The sequence below is a fragment of the Saccopteryx bilineata genome, chromosome X (assembly GCF_036850765.1).
Source record: "Saccopteryx bilineata isolate mSacBil1 chromosome X, mSacBil1_pri_phased_curated, whole genome shotgun sequence".
Classification (NCBI taxonomy): Eukaryota; Metazoa; Chordata; class Mammalia; order Chiroptera; family Emballonuridae; genus Saccopteryx; species Saccopteryx bilineata.
The window spans coordinates 103,564,855-103,588,311 of NC_089502.1; the positions used below are offsets into that span (position 1 = coordinate 103,564,855).

Genomic DNA, 23,457 nt, shown 5'->3' on the forward strand with positions numbered 1-23,457 from the left:
GACCCCTAACTGAACTGAGCTACAGAATTTGCACACAGATACTGAGAGCATCCTCAGACAACCCCACCTGTCCCTGGTCCCAAGTTAAGAGTCTTCCCACCACGATTGCAAGATCTTGCCCCATAAGTGCTGTGTTTTAGATCCCTTCCACAGCCCAAGTCTGACTCTTGCTTCTCCGATTGCTGAGTCCTCAAGGTGCCTGTAGCTTTGACTGTGGGCCCAGGATGGATATCGGGAAGCATGTCTCAGTAACCCAGATGCTGGCTTCGGAACCACAGAGCCCAGGGCATGAGTCAGAGTGATGCCACCAGCCCCATTGCTCTTCTGTCCTTGGGTAAGTCACTGACCTCTCGGGAACCTCATATTTCTCATCTGTAAATGACAGATCCGAATCCATGTCTAATTAGGGCTACTGTGAACAGTAAATAAGGACGTGTTCAGCGTTTTTAATATGTGAAGAGCAAACGATAACTGCAATTATTATTAATATTAGGATGAGGATGAGGATGATTACTATTATCTGTAAGGCTTCCAACAGCTCCCACAGGAATGGCGTGGGCCGGGCTCTGGGCTCTGTTCCAGGCAGTCCTGGGTTTGAATCTAGGCTCAGCCAAGTATTAGTTGCATGGCTGTGGGCAAACCAGGCTGAGCCACAGTTTCCTCAACTGTAAAACAATGATGATAATGCTAGCCCAGGCTCCGCCCACAGTCTCACTGGGAGGATCAAACAAAAGAAAGTCCTTGACAACTTCAGTAAGTTATAAAAGTCCAACTTATTCACCATATGACTTATGATTATGATAATTACTAAATACCCTGAGCTACAGGTCCTAGGAACTCCCTTGCCGGGAAGAAATCAGAGTTAGAGATCCTTCAATCTGCCCCTCAACAAGTGGCAGACATATCAACAGGAATGCCTGGGGCCTGTGCTAGGGGTCAGCCCAAATTATCTTTGTCTAAATCCACAGCGGGACAGAGGGACCCATGTCCTCTTTGAGACTAGTGCCTTTCTAAACGTTAGAACAGATTATGTCCATACTGTATCCTTCACTGCATGCATGGGCAAGGACTAATTGTGTCTTGTTATATATACTGGGCCTGACTACGGCCATCACATTCCCCTTGATTTCCTCCTGGCCCAAGCGTGTTCCCATTCCACAGTCCCTCCCTTAGCCCTGGGCATCAGTACGCTCACCCTACACCCTCTGCCTGGAATGCCAGGGCACAGTGTGTGTCATTATGCACCTCTGTCTGTATGCTAGGCTCCTACGCCCCCTCCCATATCCACTGCCTGAAGGCCAGGACCTGGGCTGCTGCATATAGTTGGACAAGCTGTGCCCTGCACAAGGGTTCACAGCCAAGAGGGCAGGAGTGGCGGGTGGGGGCTGAATCTGACCTGTGCTCTGCTCACTGAGTCAGAAACCCTGGTGCTGGGCCGCAGTGGCCCAGTGGAAAGGGAACAGTCCTCAACTGACCCACTCAGTGGCTTCTACTCTTCATGAAGGTGTCGTATATGCTAGCTGCAGCCCGGTCTGGGACCTAGTGCACCCCCATCCCATGCCTCTGTTGTCTAGGCCCATCTAATCTCAGAAGCCCTCAGCATCACCCCCGACCTGAACTCTAAAGCTAATGGGCCCTTCTCTGAGACCCCATCACTCCCACTGAGTCTTATACTTAACACATGTCTTCATGAAGGTTCTGATCAGTTAAGGTCAGGGAAATGCACCAATCGCCTTTGTTTCTAACCCAGTTGTACCCCCACCTCCTCCAGTGGCAGATTGAGCACACTCTATAAACTTACTGAAGCTTGTACACCTTTTTCCCAAGCACGCAAAACAAACAAACAAAAAACCCTACGTGCACTTGTCACCTTACTGTATATTTCTTATATGTAGGTAGACTGTGTCACATCAAAAGACCATCCAAATCCCCACTACTCAGGGCTAGAGTCATTCAGATAGAGCATGAAAGCCAGACCAGGGAAGCCCCACATGTATTGCACCCTCTCCTCCTGGAAGGAGAAGGTTGAAGAGGTCCCAGGGCCGGAGATAAACTCTCTGCAGGTCAGCTTTCCTACCTGGGCAGATCCCATGAACCCCTCTCGGGTTCAGCCCAAACCTCCAGTCAGCTAAGGTCAGAAATACTGTGAACAGTTCCCACAGCCTCCCCATGCCTGCCACAGTCACCCCAGCCCTCCCACCCCACTCCATATCCACCCTGAATACCATGGGGAATACCCCTGGAGTTAGCCACCCCCCCCCACAGATCCTGAAGTAACAAAACCAAAAGTCCCCCACCCCAGTCCCTGTCCCATCTCCCAACTACTATTAAAAAAAGGAAGTACTGACCTGACTGTTCTGGAATTCTCACCATCAGATCTGAAAGGGAAACAGAAACAAAACCCAACAGTCAGCGTGTGCTCTCACCTCTGCTCCCTCTGCCCTACGCAGTGGCCTTGAAGCCTAACACATGTCATGAAAATGAGGAGGAAGGTATTTCAGGCACAGTGAAGAGCTGGTGTAAAGGGCTTGAAATGACAAAGGGCCTGGCCAGTTGTTGGGTCAGGAAGGAGGACAGTGTGGCTGGTGTGGGGTGAGTGAGGGGAAGAGTGGTCAGAGGTGAAGTCAAAGAGGTGCCAAGTACCAACCACGTGGGCCTGGTGGGTCATGGTGAGGAGTGAGACCTTCCTCAGAGTGCTGAGTGGCAGTCTGCAGCTGCGGGCTGGGGTAAAATCCAAGCTTTGAACACACACAGGCCAAGCCTCAGATATCAGCTCTGCCACTTACCAGCCTTGGGACCCAGGCTAGTCACTTCCCCTCTTGGAATCTGAGCCTCAGTCTCCCTACTTGAAATACAAGGCCAATTCCCACAGAGCTGTTTGGGATGATTAAACCCTTTGGAATCCGGCAGACAAGTGCCAGGTATTATTACCAACATAGAAGAGGCTTTGCCAATTGCCTGGCTCAACCTGCTTATTTTCCAGATGAAGAGAACGAGGCTGAGAGGGTTAGTGAGTCAGCGGCTGAGCTCCTTTCTATGGCATTGGTCTGCCTTCTTCATTGTGAGGCCCCCTCAGAGGCAAAGGAAGGGCAACAAGACAAAAGAGAATGGGATGGGGGATAGCTTTGAAGGAAATGAGGGAATGAGTGAAATCTGAACCACACCCCTCTGCTGCTCTTTCCTAAGAGCTGTGTGTGTGCGCGCACACACACGTGTGCGTGCGCACGCATGCGTGCACACGCGCCATGCAGGGGAGGGGGTTAGGGAGTTAGAAAGGAATATGGTGCTGTGGGTGGGGAAGGGCAAGAAGAAGGACCAGAGAACTTGAAAGAAGTGGGAGAGTGTGGGAAGTGCCTTCCCCATCCCCTGTCATCTTCTTTCTCTTTCTTCACCCTCCTCCCCCAACCATGACACACTGCAGAGGGGACAGAGAGGAACACATTGCAGGCTCTGTCCTCAGGGGAGAGAACCATGATGCGACCTTTAGCGAGGGGAGCGTCATCTATAATGAGTGCAAAATGAGAGGGACACACAGGAACCAGGTGGACCTCAGAAGAGAGTGTTTGGTGGAAGACTGAATGGAGCACCCACTGGTGAGGTGGGGGCTGGAGCTCACATAGTGGGCAAGTACAGTACTTCCAGCTCTGCTCTTACTAGCCACATAATCCTGGGGAAGGCACTCCCCTCTGTCCAGCCTCAACTTTTTCACTTGTAAAATGGGGGAGAGGTGGTGAGAATCCCTCCCCTTGTGTGCAGGGCTGTGGGGCTTGGCCTACCACAGTGCCTAGCACATGGTACATAGTGGCCTTGGCCCGGTAGCTCAGTTAGAGCATTGTCTCGATACACCAAGGTTGCAGGTTTGATCCCGGGTCAGGGCACATACAAGAATCAGCCAATGAACGCATAAATAAGTGGAACAACAAATGGATGTTTCTCTCTCTCCTCCCCTCTCTCAAAATCAATTAAAAACAAAATAAAATAAAATACAACAAAACAAAACCTTTAGCCTTCTCAGTCCCCTAAATGGATGGATGACCAGGGCCACAAAGCACCTTTTTACATTTATTAAAACTTTCTACCTGACTCTGCAGCAACAAGATTGCTTCAGAGGCCTGGCCCAATTATTCACAGGTACCAGATTGGAGGGCCCTAACTTCAGTGATGCTCCAACGTCCAACATAATGGAAGCCACGCCCCCCCAGCCTCTCTCCCCAACATTAACCCTCTGTTCCAGGCAGGCTGGTGTCCTTGCTACCCCACCCCACCCCCACACCCCAGCACACACTTATGCAGTCTACTGTAACCAGGTCCCAACCGGCATGCAAACCCTCAACTTGTTCACACACTGACCCCCTGCCCCAATCTACTTTAGATCAACATACATACTCATCTCCATTCTCATGTGAACAATCACTACACCTACCACATGCCGAGCCAAGTGTCAGGCTCTTTTTTGTACATTATCTCTTTTGATCTTGCAAAGTGGGAATAACCTATTCAATTTTAAGATGATGAAACTGAGACTAAGAGAAGGTAAAATGGTTTGCCCCATGTCACACAAGAAAGGGGAGCTTGGTGTGGACCCCAAACTTGTGCTTTTCCCACTAGACCCCACTGCACCAATAGCTCGGGGCTGGGCAGTTGCACACGGTTAAGGTGTCTTTCCTTATCCTGGTTCACCAATGTCAAGACAGACGCTTAATCTCTAGGGCGCTTTCTTCTGAAACATGCTACAGTCCTCAAGATGACAGTTAAGGGGGGGACAAAACAATCCGTTAGCTACTGATTTTTGCTAGTGTGGGGGTATGCAACATCATATAACCTTCATGAGGGCTGCTTCCATCTTAGGGGCTTGTAGCCCCTTATGCACTTAGTATATTATTAATTACGTATAGATAACAATCATCATTATTAACACCTCTTTGGGGCTAATGCCCTGCCCAGTGATTGATCCATCTCTTAGTCCAGGAAGCTGGGCTGCCATTCTTTTGGGAGGCAGCATAGACTCGTGGAAAGAATGCTTGGTTTTATTATGGCTCCTGCCCTAACTGGCAGTATATGTAGAGTTGGACAAGTCACAGCTCTCTGGACCTTGGTTCCTCATCTATAAAATAATGGGGTGCTGTTAGTTGAATTCTGAACAACCTTCAGGCCCTAAATATTTAGTTTCTTCAGAATTCCAGTTTCTCTTTTATCAACCAGGTTCATCTACCTACACAAAGAAGCAAAGACCCAGGTAGCAAGCCTCATTTTATCAATCCATGGCAGGAGAGGAGATGGATTTCTGCTAGTCCCACAGACTCCCCCTAATGAAAGGCTACTCAGGAGACCAGGTTTCTCAAAGGCTCAGCTATGCCAATTCCCATCCTCACGAGTTATGCTCACTAAACAATAACGTTTTGAAGCCTGTGAGCATAGTTACTATTTCTGAACCAAAAACTCAGGCAAATAACCTGACCAAGGATTTTGATGTTGCTGCTTCCAGGTACTAGGGACAATCTAACAGATGGAAGAATAAATGGCAAAATACAGAAAGTTCCTGCATCTTTTGGGGACTTATGAGGACAACAGGGCAGAATAATTGAAAATGATATAAGCCCTTCATATCCATATGGGGGTTTGTGTCCTTGCCTTGCCTTCTGACCAGATTCTCTGACTTTGGTTTTGACTCTCTAAGCAATCTATAAGCAGCATCTGGGGAAACTATTAGGCATCTCTCCCCAAGAACCTGAGATCAGATAAACAAGGTTATCCTCTGAGAACTAAACTATTTATTTTTAAGTGTAAAATACATCAGGAACAAGATAGGGAAAGTTACCTGAAAGAAACAGACTGGTCCTCAAGCCACAATTTAAGTAACAAGTTTAAAAAATCAGGTGTCCAACAGAAAGGAAATTGGATACCAATGAAAGTAGATTTTTTTAAGGAGACTTGAAAGGCAACTGTGAACAGGACTCCTCCCAGAAGTGTTTCAAGGAGAAAAAGGTGGGTACCCTGACCCAAGAGTCATAAAATCTTTAGATCTTACATGTCTGAGAATGTCTTTTCTTTTTTTAAGTGAGAGGAGGGGAGACAGTGAGACAGACTCTCGTATGCACCCCAACCGGGATCCACCTGGTAACCCTATCTGGGCTGATGCTCGAATCAACCAAGCTATTTTTAGCACCTGAAGTTGATGCACTCGGACCAGCCAAGCTATCCTCAGTGCCCAGGGACCGATGCTCAAACCACTCAAGCCACTGGCTGCAGGAGGGGAAGAGGGAGAAAAGGAGAAAGGAAGAAGGAGAGACGTAGACGGTTGCTTCCCTTGTGTGCCCTGACCCAGGATCAAATCTGGGATGTCAGCATGCTGGGCCAACATTCTATCCACTGAGCCAGCTGGCCAGCGCCCTGAGAATGTTTTTATTACACCTTCAACTTTGATTGATACCAACTGACTTCTAGGTTGAAAATTATGTCCTCTCAGAATTTTAAGAACACTGCTTCATTGTCTCCTAGCTTCCAGTGTTACTGTTGAGAAGTCTGATGTCATTCTTTTTCTTGATCCTTTGTATATGACATGGTTTTTCTCTGGAAGCTTTTAGGATCTTCCCTTTATCCCTGGTATTTCATAGGAGCATACCTTGGTATGGGTCTTTTTATCATTTATTTTGCTGGTTACTCAGTGGGATTTTCACTCCATTAGTTCTGGACATATTCTTGTGTTGTCTTTGAATTTCCTTCCTGCTGTTTCCTCCGTTCTTTATTTCTGGAGCTCCTATTGTTGCATGTTGAAGTTCCCCAATTGATCTTCCAATTTTCTCATCTTCTCTGTTGTCCATCTCTTTGTCTTGTTATTCTGCTTCCTAGGACATTTCCTCACCTTTTATTTTCTAGTCCTTCTGTTGAAATCTTTATTTTGACTCTTACTGTCTTTCATCTCCCAGGTTCCTTCCAGGTTCTTTTTTATATTTGCTTGTTTGCTTGCTTGTTTTTTCGGTCATTCTTGCAGGTTGATGGTCTTCCTCAGATTACCTTATACTTAGCCAATCATCTCTAGCTATCTAAGGCTTGGGTGTTTTTTTTAATGTCAGTTTTATTGATGTTTAATTTACATGAAATGAAGTATATCTATTTTAAGTATCCTTGGATGGCGAACCTTGGCCATTGGCTCCCATGACACTAACAAGCTGATGGGAATCTCTTTGTGTAGATGGCACTTGCCAGGTTTTACTACAGAGTTACTGAGCTGGAAGCCTGTTCTTTTGTTGGAAGGCTGTTAAATGTCATCTTCTGGAGTCCTTTTTCTGGGGCCTTTCAGTTTCCCCAGAGAAAACTCCTTTTAGTATGGTCATAACTTTGGTGTCCTAGAATTAGGGGAGTAGAAGGAAGTTGGGGTCCCACTGTTCTAGAATGCAGACCCCTCTGCTTGCAGCCCTGTTTTACCCATTCTTCATTGTTTCTGGTGTCCCTAAGCGCAGAGGCTTTTTACTTCAATTTCTCCAAAGAATCAACCTTCAGCTACAGAGGAGGAGGTGTGGGAGTCCCTAAATGGATGGGGCTGGAGAAGGGCCAAGAGAGTCTGTTAACAGATTTTCAATATTCTCCCTGTTTTCAGCTCTGTACCTCACCCTGCTTTCTGGTTCATAGCAGCTATGAATCCTGAGCATTTATGGGGCTTTATGGGTGGAATAGTTTACTTCTGGCCAGCATTTCCAACCTTATGTATTTCTAACTTTTTATTCCTTTACTTATAGTTCAGTGGGATTTGGGGCAGCAACAAAGATAAATAAGTTTATTCAGTTTGTTGGGTTAACAGGAAGTTCCCTTTCTTATTTTGGCCAACTCTTATTCATCCTCCAATGACTTATTTAGTCAAGACCTCCTCCAGGAAGCTTGTCTCAATGTCCCCAGGCTGGATGAGGAGCCCTTCCTCTGTTCTCCTACAGGATCCTTTTCTCGGCTCTGTCACAGCTCTAAATCAAATTGTTCTGAAAATGTCCATTTACATGCCTGACTCTTCGTGTAGACTGAGAGTTCCTAGTGGTCTGAGGCTGTGTCTTAGTTGTGTCCACACCCTCAGTTACCACAGAGGTACAGAGCAAATATGTGGTGATGGAATGAATGAGTAAATGAATGACTATAAGAATGAATCAGAGCAGCCAGAGGGGATCATCTAGGAAGAGAAATAAGCTAAATGCAATTGTTCTTGTACAAGTACAGTTCCCTAAAAGTTGGAAGTTCCCTAAAAGCTGTATGTGCAAAGATGCCTGCTGTAGCATAATTTAAACCAGTAAAAGAAATGGGTCTGGCTTCTATACCCTACATTCAGAGGACGGTTAAGTACATATGGTGCATTCTTGCCATTAAAAGTTATGCTTATGAAGAATATGCAATAACATGGAGAAATGCTCAAACAAGAAAAAAAGAAAGACAAAATCATACGTGCTGTATCATTTCAACTAGATGAAAAAAATGCAGAGAATGAGGGAAATACATCAAATGTTCAGAGTAGCTACCTATGTGTGTTATAATGAGGGGTACTGTTTTTCTCCAAGTTTTTCTAAATGTTGTAATAGAAGACTACATTAAATGTATAATTTTTTAAAGCTCCTAAAAAAGGAAGATAAATATCCTGAGAGTGCTATGAACAAAATACTGTGAAGAGGACCTTAGGTCTGTGTACACATCTACCAATGTGTGCTGGGAAGGCTCAGGTCTTCACTGGCCAGGGACCCTCAAAGCCCAGACCCATGGACCACCACCCTATCCTCACTGCAAAGCAGGATCTAGCACAGGAAGCCAAAGGAGGCTCATGGAGCCCAGCCTAGGGCAAGTCACAATGGCATAGGTTGTATTGGCAAACAGAGACCCCTACACTGAGTCATACACTTCAGAGGCACTTCTCCATGAGCTGAAGGGTCTGTAGGGCAAAGGGAGCATGTCCATCAGGACATTTGGTTCTCTCTCTTACAGACTGCACTCCAGGTACCCAGAATCCCAGAATTCCCTGTCCAAAGTTCTTGAGCTTACTTGCAGGAATTGTATGTCTTATCCAGGTCCACCTGCTAGGCCCAACAGGTGGTCAAGGGGAAGGAGAAATAGATGGAGCTTGAATGAGGGCTAGGGTGTCCACATACATCTCAAGGTTCCATATGAACCATAAGTGGTAAGATTAGAGGGCCCATGACCTCAACTATTCCAAACAATTGGGTCCCAGAAATATCAACACAGGCAAGTCCACAGGTCACTCCTAGCCCTGAGGGTTTGCAGAAGGGCCTAGCCCTGAGTGTTGGACAGGTTTGGATTCAAATCCATTTATTTGTTGTGCAACCAAGGATAAGTCAATTTTCCTCTCTGAACCTAAGTTTTCCCAACTATAAAACAGGTATAATAATTCTAACCTCACAGAGTTGTTATGAGGCTTGCTGGGATCACAATGGCTTAGTGATTGTGAGCATAGGCTGTGGGTCTGATATGCCCAGGTTTAAATCTCAGCTCTGCCCCTCCTAACTATGTAATTTACATCTGTCAGGTACAGTTTATTGATCAATATATTAGAGGTAATAATACCACTAACCCAGAAATGGTGTTGGAAGGATTATAGTTATAATAAATTTGTAATAAGATTGGGTACTGCTTAAATGAGAAGACTGCTTAGTAATGGTCTTGTGAACATTGGCTGTGGTGGGGCTGGCTGGACCTCTGCACTCCCCATCCTCCTGCCCAGCTTTCTTTTTTTCTATAGAACTTACCACTATTTGACATATTCTGTATCTTCTTGTTTCTTTTCTGTCCCTGCTCCCTACACTCACACACTAGAATGTCTTCTCCTTAGGCCAGAGGTCTTGTATGCTTTGTACACTGTTTCCCAGTGCCTGGAACTGTGAAGATGTTCTTCAGCAGTCAAGTAGATATCTGCCATGTAGACAGGAGTAAAAAGGCATTCTTGGCCAGAAGAATAGTAGGAACATAAGCATGGAAGCATAAAGAAGTCTGCTATGCTTGGCCCTGGCCGGTTGGCTCAGCGGTAGAGTGACGGCCTGGCGCACGGGGGGCCCAGTTTCGATTCCTGGCCAGGGCACATAGGAGAAGCGCCCATTTGCTTCTCCACCCCCCCTCCTTCCTCTCTGTCTCTCTCTTCCCCTCCCGCAGCCGAGGCTCCATTGGAGCAAAGATGGCCCGGGCGCTGGGGATGGCTCCTTGGCCTCTGCCCCAGGCGCTGGAGTGGCTCTGGTCGCGGCAGAGCGATGCCCCAGAGGGGCAGAGCATCGCCCCCTGGTGGGCAGAGCGTTGCCCCTGGTGGGTGTGCCGGGTGGATCCCGGTCGGGCGCATGCGGGAGTCTGTCTGACTGTCTCTCCCGTTTCCAGCTTCAGAAAAATACAAAAAAAAAAAAAAAAGTCTGCTATGCTTAAGGAACCCCACGTAGTTCAGTACAACTTGAGTGCAAGGTCAAGAAGGGAACAGAGTGGCTAGAAAGATGTGTGGGGTTATGGTCTGACCCAGAGGTGCATGCAATAAATGGTGTGGAGACCTACTTGTAATGGCCAGGAAGTGGAAAAGCACTAAGGGAAAAGCAAAGTTGTCTCCCAAGTTCAAGTGCCGCCTAAATCATGACTATGTGAAAAGGGAAAGTAAAAACCTTTTGAAAGATAATGCAGGTGGCAAGGAAGACCCCTTTGTGAAGGGCCCATCTGAGCCAGGAATCAGACTTAGAAATGACAGATAGACAGGTATTGAAGTCAGATGGATGAGGTAATGGTGGCATGCAAGAAAATCTTATAAAGATTTATCAAAAGAGAAGAACAACTAGATGAACTACAGGAAAATCATAAAGCTCATTGGATACTGTAACTGCTTTCAGCAGGCCACACAACATCAAGGCCAACATGGTGGTGGGGATGCAGAATGAAGGGCCTGGTGGTTTCCGCTGCTGGTTATCTTTTTGCTTCTGATTACTCTTCTTATAGTCCTTGTTTCTACTACCCATTGGACAAGTTCTGGGATGGTAAGGATGGTAATGATAATGATAATGATTGCTGCATATTTCAAAATAAATATTTGGCTATTGCTTTTTAAATTTCTTTTTCAGGAAATACAGAGGCAAGTATTACTTCACATTTTTATTTTAAAAAATGCAGGCAGAAAAACATTTTAAAAACCCTGACCAGGTGGTGGTACAGTGGACAGAGCATCAGTGTGGGATGCTGAAGACCCAGGTTCAAAACCCCAACATTGCCAGCTTGCGTGGAATCATAGACATGACCCCATGGTCACTGGCTTGAGCCCAGAGGTCGCTGGCTTGAGCAAGGAGTCACTTGCTCTACTGTAGCCTCCAGTGAAGGCACATATGAGAAAGCAATCAATGAACAACTAAGGTGCTGCAACTATGAATTGACGCTTTCCATCTCTCTCCCTTCCTGTCTGTCTGTCCCTGTCTTTCCCACTCTCTCTCTCCCTCACTAAAAAAAAAAAAAAAAAAAAAAAAAAAAAAAAAAAAAATACAGGCAGAGACTACAGCAAAGAGAGCCTTGAACATAAGGCAAGAGTGTGAACTTCATCCTATAATTACTAGGGAGCTTCTGGGGGTCTTGGCCTCAGGAGTGATAAGGTCAAGTGCTGTCTTCCCTAACCCCCAATTCCTTTCAATCACGAAATCAAGTTTTATTTGGTCCTTAGTATATTCTGCCTTCTAATAACCCAAAAAGAATAAAGTAACTATTTATTAAGCACCTACAATGGTCTGAGATTTGTATTATCTTCATTACAGCTGTACAAGGTAGATAATATCCTTCTCATATAGATGGGAAAATCAAGGCTCAGAGTAGCAACGTGATTTACCTAGAGTCACACAGCTAATAAGTAATGCAGCTCATATTCAAGTCTGCGTTTGTCTGATTCCAAAACCGACGCTTTTAACTGCTACTGCTGTGGCTTCCTTCCGTCATGCCAGAGCTAAGCGGTACTTTGTCTCCCACACCAGAGGTAAGCTTGTTCTCTCTCCCTTGCCTGAGTCGGATCTCCCCTCCACACACTGCAGCCCAAGGCTCCCACACCATGAGCATTCGGGGAGTGCTTTTGGAAGAAATAATCATTCAGGATGGAAGAGGGAAGCACCAGAAAGGGAAGGTAGGAGGTAGGGTTAGGCATAGGTATTGCAGGCCAGTTCAGCTCAGTACTATAACAGAGGGGGTGGGGAGAGAAAGGAAAATGGAACTGGCTTTCCAGCCCTCCCTTCCTGCCTCCCTCTGTTGGAGAAAGAGGGATGGAGGTTCAGCCATGATGAGAAAGAGTGGGTGGAAGGGGGAGCAGCAGCTACAGCAGCCCGCTGCTGCAGAAGCCTCAGCTCTGCCTCAAAGCCCCTTTCTGTGCATTTGGGGCCCATGTCTGGCCCACCGGATCCCCACTTCCTAAGCAAAGGAGGCTAGGCTGCTCTCCAAACATCCACCTAAATCCCGCCAATGCACAGCTCACAGCACACCCGGACCCTCTTCGATCACAGCAAGGGCTTCCTGAGAGCTGGAGGGGCCGACTCAGGGGCCAGAGGAAAGCAGGGCCAAGGCAGGGGCCAGTTGCATGGTCTCGGTGGCTGACGCTGAGGGAAAGGGGTGCTCTTAAGGCTTCCATGGCAATGCTCGTGGCAGGGCTGGAGCCAGAGGCAACCCGTGCCTAAGCAAGGCCATTCGAGCTTGGGGATTTGGGATTTACTAATAATTTCCATTCTCAAAACGGATTGAGGGCCCTGGCCGGTTGGCTCAGCGGTAGAGCATCGGCCTGGCGTGCGGGGGACCTGGGTTCGATTCCCGGCCAGGGCACATAGGAGAAGCGCCCATTTGCTTCTCCACCCCCCCTCCTTCCTCTCTGTCTCTCTCTTCCCCTCCCGCAGCCAAGGCTCCATTGGAGCAAAGATGGCCCGGGCGCTGGGGATGGCTCCTTGGCCTCTGCCCCAAGCGCTAGAGTGGCTCTGGTCGTGGCAGAGTGACGCCCCGGAGGGGCAGAGCATCGCCCCCTGGTGGGCAGAGCATCGCCCCTGGTGGGCGTGCCGGGTGGATCTCGGTCAGGCGCATGCGGGAGTCTGTCTGACTCCCCATTTCCAGCTTCAGAAAAATACAAAAAAAAAAAAAAACCAACAAAGAAAAAAACCGATTGAGGAAACAAAACAACCATTTTAAAAGTAGTTTTAACCTTAGTTTGGGCTACAAGAGCACAAATGTTTATATCTCCCCTCTCTCCTAGGACCCGACTAACGTGAAAGTGAAGGAATAAAATAAGGTACAAACCCATAACAGTGAAAAGGATGTGAGAGAGAGGGTGATGAGAAATGGCCGCAAATTTCTGAAAGCAAAAACCAAACTGAAGAGTGTTCACAGTGGGAGAGAGCCAGGGACACCACTCAGGGGACTGCAGCCGGCGAGGAAGCCAGGCAGGCCACCAGGGGTCCAAAGAGACTCCAGACTTGGAGATGGTACATGTGAGGGAGGAGCTGAAAACATGGGGGATAAACTGAAGGTAAATATAGGAAATCCTCCCCTGTCCCCCAACCTGCAGACCCAGAGCACAAACTGCATGGCATTCACCCTCAGGCAAAATATCAGAGGGCTTTTGGCTAAAGAAATTAAACTACCCGGGGTGAATTTGGGCACTGAGTGACATGTTGATGCCCCCCCCAATAAAGTGCTTTTTATTCTGCCATTTAGGGGGACATCCATTATAACAGTCAGCTCCTTGTTGGCTCACCTGAAATAAAGCCAGTGAGTGAACACACTAGTCTGGATAGACAGACATCTCAGTCAGACCTTCTATTAATTTGTTCATAAACTAGAAAATGGTCAATATGAGAGAAAAGGTGAGTGGCTTCGAGGATCAACCCAGGAAGTTCAACATCCAACTAACAGACATTCCAGAAAGAGAGCACAGAGAAATGAAAGGAAGGAAACTATCAGAGAAATTATGTAAGAAAAGACAAGGTGTATCAAATGGCAAGGGCTCACTGAGAACCAGGTGGGGTGAATGACAAACAGACCTTGAGCCGAGTTCTGGTTACATAAGGAACGTTCGGCTTGTAAAAATTGACCAAGTTATTTATTTGTGATGTGAGTATTTTTCTACATGTATTTTATATTTCAGTGTGAAGTTAAAAAAAAAAACCACTCCTAGAAAATCTCTAAGTAAAATTTCCTAGAACATGTGTTATGATTATCTTGTGGATTCAAGAACTCCACACAACAGTAAGCAACCAAGAAAATAAATAAGAGAGAAGGAGGGAAGGAGGGAGGGAGGGAGGCAGAAAGAAAGTCCTGGTCCAAATAAGAAACAAAATAAAAAGTGATGTGATTTTAGGCCACTTGTAGAGCATAAAAAAGGAAAATTCATTTGATCTTGACGCTAAAGACATTTTTTTGGAAGTACGAAGTTTGTGACAGGATATCTGTGGGAAGTGATGTGCAATTATAGTACACTGTTTGGTCTTGAGATGAATAATATTGACAGTCATCATCACACAAACACTGTCTTGGTGGTCAACTTTTGAAATCAATTTGTCAAGATAAAGCACTGGAAACCTAATTATTGTTACAGAACAAGATACAAATGTAGGCCCTGGCTGGTTGGCTCAGCGGCAGAGCGTCGGCCTGGCGTGCGGGGAACCCGGGTTTGATTCCCGGCCAGGGCACATAGGAGAAGCGCCCATTTGCTTCTCCACCCCCCCCCTCCTTCCTCTCTGTCTCTCTCTTCCCCTCCCGCAGCCAGGGCTCCACTGGAGCAAAGATGGCCCAGGCGCTGGGGATGGCTCCTTGGCCTCTGCCCCAGGCGCTGGAGTGGCTCTGGTGCGGCAGAGTGACTCCCTGGAGGGGCAGAGCATCGCCCCCTGGTGGGCAGAGCGTCGCCCCTGGTGGGTGTGCCGGGTGGATCCCGGTCGGGTGCATGCGGGAGTCTGTCTGACTGTCTCTCCTCATTTCCAGCTTCAGAAAAATACAAAAAAAAAAAAAAAAAAAGATACAAATGTAACCAGCCTCACTGGAGGCAAAATTACTGAACACAGAGAGGTTGGGAGGCAGAAGGACAGAGGACAGATGGAGGGACCGATGGGGCACTAGTAACTACATCTCACACACTGACTGATCAAGGAAAACTGGGAAATTGATGGAATAAGAAATCACATTTCAAAGTAGTAGTTAAGAAAGTTACAAAGGTAACTAATAACTATATAGTTACATAGTACATAATTATATATATAGTAATATGATTATCAAAATTTAGGTGGGGCCAGAAAGAGCCAAGAGTTATAAATAAGCTAAATTCTCATTTGTCACAGTAGGAAGACTTCAACAGGTAATGTTTAAAGTTAAAAATGAAGAAATAACCATTAGAGCATGTCATTTTGAAATAAGAAGTTAGCACCAGAAAACCTAAATGGTAAAAGTGTTCCTTCTGGGAGCTGTGAAGTGAGGGCAGGGCGACGTTGATGTCTTACCTTATAGGTTCTTCTTTTTTTTTTTTTTTTTTTTTTTTTTGTATTTTTCTGAAGCTGGAAATGGGGAGAGACAGTCAGACAGACTCTCGCATGCGCCCGACCTGGACTCTGCCCCTCCGGGGCGTCGCTCTGCCGCGACCAGAGCCACTCCAGCGCCTGGGGCAGAGGCCAAGGAGCCATCCCCAGCGCCCGGGCCATCCTTGCTCCAATGGAGCCTCGGCTGCGGGAGGGGAAGAGAGAGACAGAGAGGAAGGAGAGGGGGAGGGGTGGAGAAGCAGATGGGCACCTCTCCTGTGTGCCCTGGCTGGGAACCGAACCCGGGACTTCCGCACGCCAGGCCAACGCTCTACCACTGAGCCAACCGGCCAGGGCCCCATATAGGTTCTTGTGTACTATTATTTGCCTTTTTAACATTGTGTAAATGTGCTGCTTTGATTTAATTTGAAAAATAAGTTCCTCCTCCGTCTTTGGACTTGAGTCTCCCACATAGTACATGCAAAAGGAGGGAAGTTAATGATTCCAAGGGGGCGTTGACATGAGGACCTGTTCTTCACCCCATGCTTCTTTTTAGAGCAGGGGCAAGACAGGCGAGGGAAGGAAGGACTGGCTCCTCCCTAACCACCCTCAGTTCCCGGAAGACCATGGTGATCCACACAGCGCAGCCTTCTCGGCTGCCCCACCCTACACACCCTCTGGTCCCCTTCAAACGCTACCATTGCCAGTCCAGCCTTTCCAACCTTCCATTCATTTAACTATTTATGCCTGTTAGTTATTTATATCTACCTCTGTCACAAAGGATTGAAGTGGCTTACTCTAAAAATACAGGTAAGAAAATAAGAAAAATTGAACTAGAAAATAAGAACTCAGGAAAAGGGTTCAACAAAGATACCGGGGCTGTCCTTCAAATTAACTGGTGGAGGAGGCAGAAAGCAAGATACAATCAGCTGTGACAGCCTCGTACTAGCAAGGAGGAAATAAACCAGTTTTCAGGAGAAGCAAATCTTTGTGGAGCACTGAATTCTTCCAGTCATTGTCTATGGGAGATTTCATGAATGAGAAGGAAATAACTATTTTTCTTTTGTTTCGCTTTGTTTTTCAACTTTGTCTAATTTTAATATGTTATTTAAATATCTGGATGAGTTGTCTCTTATAAAAACTGAAGAATACCTGGCAATATCATGATTATAAGATGAGGATTATGATTTGGTAAAATCACAGATTATTTCACTGGTGTACTTCCCCCCAAAATGATTCTTTATTGAGAACACAAAAAGTACTAAGAAGTGCCATTCAAATGATCTTGGGTAATCTTGCAAATTGGACAGTGTCTACCCATTTTACAAATGAAAAAACTAAGGCTCAGAGAAGGTAAAATGACCTAGCTGAGGTCATCCAGTGGGTTGAGGCAGAGCCTACATTCAAACTTTGGTCTGTCTGTCTCCAAAGCTCATTCTTTTTTGTATCATACCACAGGACCCCAAAACAAAGACACCCAGGCTGGAGACACCCTGCCCAAGGTAACGGGGACACAGAGATGACACACCCTCTCCCATGAAAACAGAATAAGGGAGATGACAGGCCTGGCTAGGGGGCCAGAAACTGCCTCTGAGTTGCCTCAGTTTCATTAAAGGAGGATGTCCAAGGCAGAAAGCAGCAGAAAGGAGGCTGAGCTTGAGTTAAGGAAAGGAGACCGTGGGCCCCAGCTATGAATCTAGCAGAGCTAATCTCCGAGGGGATGAACCAGGGCAGAGGGTTTGGCTGCCAGGGAAGCAAGAGACCCTTTAAACCAGGGGTTGGGAACCTGTGGCTTACGAGCCAGATGTGGCTCTTTTGATGGCTGCATCTGGCTCACAGACAAATCTTTAATAAAAAAATAATGTTAAAAATATAAAACATTCTCATGTATTACAATCCATTCATTTCCTACCGCTCGTGTTCATGGTTGCAGGTAGCTGGAGCCAATCACAGCTGTCCTCCCGGACAACACCAAATTTTTATTGGATAATGCGTACGTACACGGGTCATTGTATGGCTCTCACGGAATTACATTTTAAAATATGTGGCGTTCATGGCTCTCTCAGCCAAAAAGGTTCCCAACCCCTGCTTCAAAGATGCCTTCTCTTTATTGCATCCTCCCCAAGTCACTCAGCCTCCTCGAGCCCTGGTTTTCTCATCTGTAGAACACAAAGATAATGATCTCCGCAACCTCTATGGGATTTCGAGACAGAAAATACTGTAGTTCATTTAAGCAATGGTGCTTTGATCACTGGCATTAATATGAAGGTGACTCTTCTAATCAGATCTCCTCTGCTCACATGTTGAGTAGTGGCCTTTTACAAGTCCTTTCTCTCTCTGGGCCTGAGTCTCCTCATCTATAAAATGAGCAGCCTGAGCTGGATAATTTATAAGGGTCCTTCCAGCTCCAAGTTGCTTGACTTTTCCGCTGGTATTAAAACCCTCCTGCTCATCAGCGGCTGCCACCCCACTAAGCTCCTGCAGGAGGCTGCGTTCCCCATCTCAGCGCTTGTCATTGTGTTGTCACTGCTTTTCTCCCCCCAGTAGATTATCTACTCCCACTGCCCGAGCTCGGGCCTTACCACCTCTTCCTTAGATGATCACATCTCCTCACTGGATGCCCTCCAAATTGTCTTCCAAATTGGCCTCTAGTGGGATTTCTCCAAAACATGGATCTCAATAGGTCACCCCATCTTCTACAATGACCTCTTCCTTCACCTTAAAACCCTATGTTGCCTCCCAATTCCCAACAAGATAAAGCTCCTGAATCTACTATTCAAGTGGCCTCATGATCCGAGCTGGTCAGCTCCTCAGACTCTTCTCCAGACACACCCTGCTTGTGCTCTGCTTTGTACTGATTTGATAAAAGCACACTTTCCCTTCCAGTGCCCTGCTGCTTCTATGCCTCTGTATTTTTGCTCATGCTGCCCCCTCTGTCTTAACCTCCCTTTTGACAATTGCAACCAACCCACATGCCATCCTTCTTCTTCACCTAACTCTTGCGCATTCTCCAAGCCTCGGTTCAGGCATCACCTCCTCCAGGAAGCCCTTCCTGACAGGGTAGATGTTCCTCCTCTGGGTACCCATGGTCCTCTAGCTCACCTCTGATATAGCACACAGAACGTCATATTGCAATCATCTGTTTCCATGACCATCTTCTTCATCCAACTGTGAGCACCCTGAAGCCAGGAACTGTATCATGTTAATCACGGACACCCTGCCTGCAATACAAGGTGTGCCACATACTAGGCACACAATATTCACTGGACTGGCCTCTCTCTTGGAAGTGTGGTAAGTTCCCACACGACTTCACCCTCCTGCCCTTCCACGGACTGAGTAAACACACACTACATGATGAACACTTCATATGCGTCCTCTTAAGTCTCACAACAATTACCATAAGATGGGTTATTCATGAATCGGCTGGTATACCAGATGTGTATAGTTGTGTGAGATGCCTCCCAGTTTTATAAGGAAACCTTGGGGAAGGAAGAAGTCGGGTATTTTTTATTCCAGTCTGGAATCCAGTAGGGAATTATAAGGCCCACACATGCAATCATAGTATCCCTTTTAAAAAGGCATAAAATCACAGTTACAAATACATGCATTTGATATTAGTGAAATGGCACATATTGAGTGACAACTGTGATAAATTTCCTCCTAAAATGTTAGAGGAATACTCTGATCGGCAGCGTGCCTCTGGCTTGTTTTGAAAAGGCTGTGTGTGATGCAATGATGCTAGCTGGGCTGTTTTGGTTGCTACAATCCACCTCCAGGGGGCAGGGCAGCCTCACATATTATTTCCCATCCTTGTCTCTCAGTTCTCCCTCTTGATCAGAAGCTTGATGGGTGTGCTAAGCAGCCAGTAAATTTTCTGAGACATTTTTGTAGAGGGCAACAAAAGTCTTACATATCAGAAAACACATTTTGATCCCTGTTTTCAACCTGAGAAAACAGAGGCTCTAGAATCACAAAAAGTCTTTTTCCCCCAGCACCACCACTCTTTCTTCGAATGCTAAGTTCCCAGACAGCTTCAGTTCCTAAGTGCTTGAGAACAGGCTTCCCCGTGTAAGTGCTCTCAACACACATGCTTGAAGAGAGACCCAATGCCACGAGGAACTGAGAGTAACTAGCAAATGATCTTGCCTGAAATGAATTACCTCAAAAGAGGAAATAAGTCATTTATGCGCCGTTTTTCCCTGTGATAAGTGTTGATTATGTTTCCAGGCGATACATCAAGAAGTGAGCCAGAGAGGCTGAGTCTCATTCTGACTCCAAGACACTGTGCCTGGCCCATAGTCTGAGCCTAGGATTTAATAAATAAATGAGTTCCCACTGGACTGGGAGCACTGACGGCACAGAGGTCCTATGCAGGCCTCTTTGCTCCTTTCAGAACAAAGTATCTTGCATTGAGGATCAAGACCATAGTATGACATGGCAACAGCATAAGACAAAGAGGTGACCGTGAGTAGATAGGCCTAAATGTCTCCAAAGTCTGGTCTGACTCTGTTACCCTGACAGTCCATGAACTTGGAGACTGGTGTGTGTGAGGAGCACAGAGAGCAAAGGCCAAACAGCATCAGGAAAGAGCCACATGGAAGCCAAGAGAATTCTGAAGTTGAGTCATCTCTCTATAGAAGTCCTGAATGAAGAACTCTTAGGCACCTGTGGCCATTAGTTTCCGGCGTTCATTTGTCTACTCAACATTTATCGAGCAGCTACTAGGTGCTATGTTCTATGTTTCCAAACCTCTAGCTCCTTCACTCATGCCCAGATCACCTAGCATCGATACAACATGCACTCAATAAATGTCTCAATAAATTTATTGAGTGCACTCAACATGCACTCAATAAATCGCAGTCTGAAGGGGCTCTCAATCTAGCAGAGAGAACACAAGATGTAAACAAATAACCATCAAGGTATCAACAGGGGCAAAGTGCTCAGTTCAAGGGTCAGCGATAGACCAAATACCAGGAGGGGCCAGCAAATGAACGTGGGAGAGACGGCAGCAGAGCTGAGCCTGGGAACTGAATGGAGCATCCCAGAAGAAAGGAATAGCATCAGCAAACACCCAGGGGCTATCAGAAGGTTGACTGGGCTAACAGTGGGGCACACAGGCCAGTCTGACTGGAGCATGGTCTGTGTGAAGGGGGCTGTAAAATGATGAGAGGAGAGCGGTAAGTTGGGGTCACATCCAAAAAGGATCGTGTATGGCGGGAAGAAGAATTTGAAACCCCCCTTGCAGGCAGAAGAGAGAGCAAACCCACAGGAGCCCTGCTGAACACTTGGTCCAGCTGCACTTTATCAGAGGCTTGGCGAAGGAAGAGCAGGAGAGGTATTTAGTAGGAGACTATGGCAAAAATCTGTGAGGTGATCAGGAGAGGGAGCCGGACTGGGGCAGTGGTCCCTGGAGCTCTGCTGGGGAAAGCCCTGAGCGACCCCTGCCTGCAAAGGCAACAGCACGCCATAGGCTCAGGAGCCAGATGGTTCTGGGCTCCGTGCGCTTGTGCAACCTCAGGCAGGTAACCACACCTCTCTGATCCTCATTACCTTGTCAAAAATTAGGATAATTTTAATACCCACCTGGCAGGGACTCTGTGCAAATGAGATAAGAGGCAGCAGTGCCTGATGGGTAAGAACACTGCAGGTGGACTCTGGAGCCCGACCACCAGGGCTCTTTCTAGCTCCTTCTCAGTTCTTCCCTTTGTTCACTGAGTGACCTTGGGCAACTTATCTAATTTTTCTGGACCTTGATTTCCTCATCTGTAAAATGGGTTTAAGAACAATATCTACATCAAAGGATTCGAGTGACGATCAAATAAATTTAGACATGGAGAGTGCTTAGAACAAACTGCTTGGCACACAGTAAATGCAGTAAAAAAAAATGTTAACTATTATTACATAAAACCACATAGTGTGGCACCTGGCATGAAGAAGGCTGAGATTTACTCAGCACATGCGTAGCCCCTTCTCCATGCTCCAGTCAGCAAATTCAGAAACCACAGCAGGAGAGGTGGGCCAGATTCAAGTGCAGCAGAGGGCAAGCCTGCATCTAGTCTTCTTCCCACTACCCCTCCAGGAGACACCCACTCTTTTCAAAGCCACGTGCCTGGCTTCTTGTCCTCGACTGCTGGTCTAGCCTGCCCTGATCCCTCCTTCCACCGTGAATTTCTACTCCTCACCATCTTTGCTATCCATTTTGTCCTGGGCACTATCATGACGAGGAGCTGGCCTGAAACTCTGTGTTTGTGTTTCTGATGGGGGGGGGAGCTATTAAGCAAAGAGAGCATGGTGTTGGCTCAGCCTGGTGGCCCCTCCTGCTGTGTTCACGCAGCTAAGAAATGTTTGTGGATGACAACAACCCCATTCTTGCCCCAGATCTAGACAGAGAAGGAAAACTCCTCCAATTCTCATTCAACTTGACATTATCATTTCCTCCCACACGAGTATAATGCTTCCAATACAGTAAGAGGAAGATAAATGGTTTTCCCTCCTGAGAAAAAAGAGAGACCACCCCTGGGAAAAGCACCTGAGACCCCACAGGAGACAGATTTCCTCAGCCCCCACCCCCCCGGCTTGCTCCCTCCCTCCCAATGCCCTCAGCCCCTGCGGGACGCACTCTGGCACTCCACCGCATGTGGCAGACAGCTGTGTGGCACACCAGATATTCCCCTGGCTGTCAAGAACACCAGGCCAGCCCTCTGGTTGCTGTCCCCCAATGTGAGCCAGCTTGTGGCGTAGGCAGGGGTTGGGGGCAGAGGATGGAGTGTTACCACCAAACCAGCTTCAGCCCACCACCGCCTACAATAGAACCAGAGCTGGGCCTATGCACACGCATGGGAAACACAGCCCTCTCCAGCATGGAGCAGCTTAGCAGCCCTCCCTTCCCCCGCAACATGTCTGTAAATCATTCCAGGTGTCTGACCTGCAAGGGGAGCCAGGTCAAGATCAACAAAGAAAGAAGGGTTCTTCTCTGGTCATCTGGAGGGGGGTCAACAATTCCAGGGGAAAACACTTGAGCATTAGGAGCAAACAGCAGATACTAAAAAAAATACCCACAAAAAACAAAAACGAGCAAAGCTCTCCCGTACTGTAGACCAGCGGCCAGAAGGAGGTCGGGCCTCATCTAGCTCTCTGCTGTACCAGAAAGGCCACACCCAGAGCACAACAGAAGGCATACTGGCATCCGGGAATTTGTCCAGAAGAGACAGTGCAGGAGGATGTGGGAATCCTGGGGGGGGGGGGATGACATGGGTGGGGGTGGACGTGACAGCTGTTATCAACTGCAGTAGAGGAAAAGTTCACAGTATCGGGAATCTGTCTTATGGGTAGTGTGATTTCTGCTGTGTCGCCTCACTTTCCTGAGCCCTCAGTTGCTTCAGCTGTAAAATGTGGATTGTGTTGACAGACGCACAGGGTCGCTGGGAGGACTCTGCAAGTCCCTAGGCGGGTGGGGGGGGGGGGGCTCAACAAGCAGCAGCTGGGCCCAGGCCCCTCTCTCCCCTCTTCCTCCACCAGAGGGAGCCCGGGGACCAGGAGCGCCCAGCCTGTACTAGCATCTACCTATCCTCCCCCAATGCTGCAGCCTCTGCTGCTAAACTCCCACCCTGCCTGCCCTAGCTTTCAGCGGCAGCCTTCTCACCCACTCTACAAACCCAGCACAGGCCTGGCAGGGGAGTCGCTTGCAGCAACTGTGGTGGCAGCAATGGCTACTGCATCAACAGGCCCTCCTGATGCCTGGCCAGGAAGGAGAGTGGAAAGAAGAGACACATACAGTCTTCTTCCCTCCCCCCATCAACTCCCCCCCTCATCCCGGAGTCATTTCCTCCTGCTCAAATCCTCCAGATACCTAAGATTCTCCTGGCCTCTCCCAGTTCACGACCCAGCCAGGTCCCGAGGCTGAGAGATTCCTGTGGGGTGGAAAGCTCTAGTAGAAAAACAGGCATCGAAGACAGGTGGACTTGGGTTCTAGTCCCAGCTTCATTAGGAA

General features: G+C 47.4%; 1 protein-coding gene across 3 annotated transcripts in view; it reads right to left on the reverse strand.

Annotated features, from left to right (window-relative positions):
• IQSEC2 (IQ motif and Sec7 domain ArfGEF 2) overlaps nt 1-23,457 on the reverse strand; it is an 81,797-nt gene that overhangs the window by 55,234 nt on the left and 3,106 nt on the right. For all 3 annotated transcript variants that reach the window (XM_066249586.1, XM_066249585.1, XM_066249592.1), the window contains exon 2: nt 2,349-2,378. In XM_066249586.1, the coding sequence (XP_066105683.1) occupies nt 2,349-2,378 (30 nt within the window). The remainder of the gene's footprint in view (nt 1-2,348; nt 2,379-23,457) is intronic.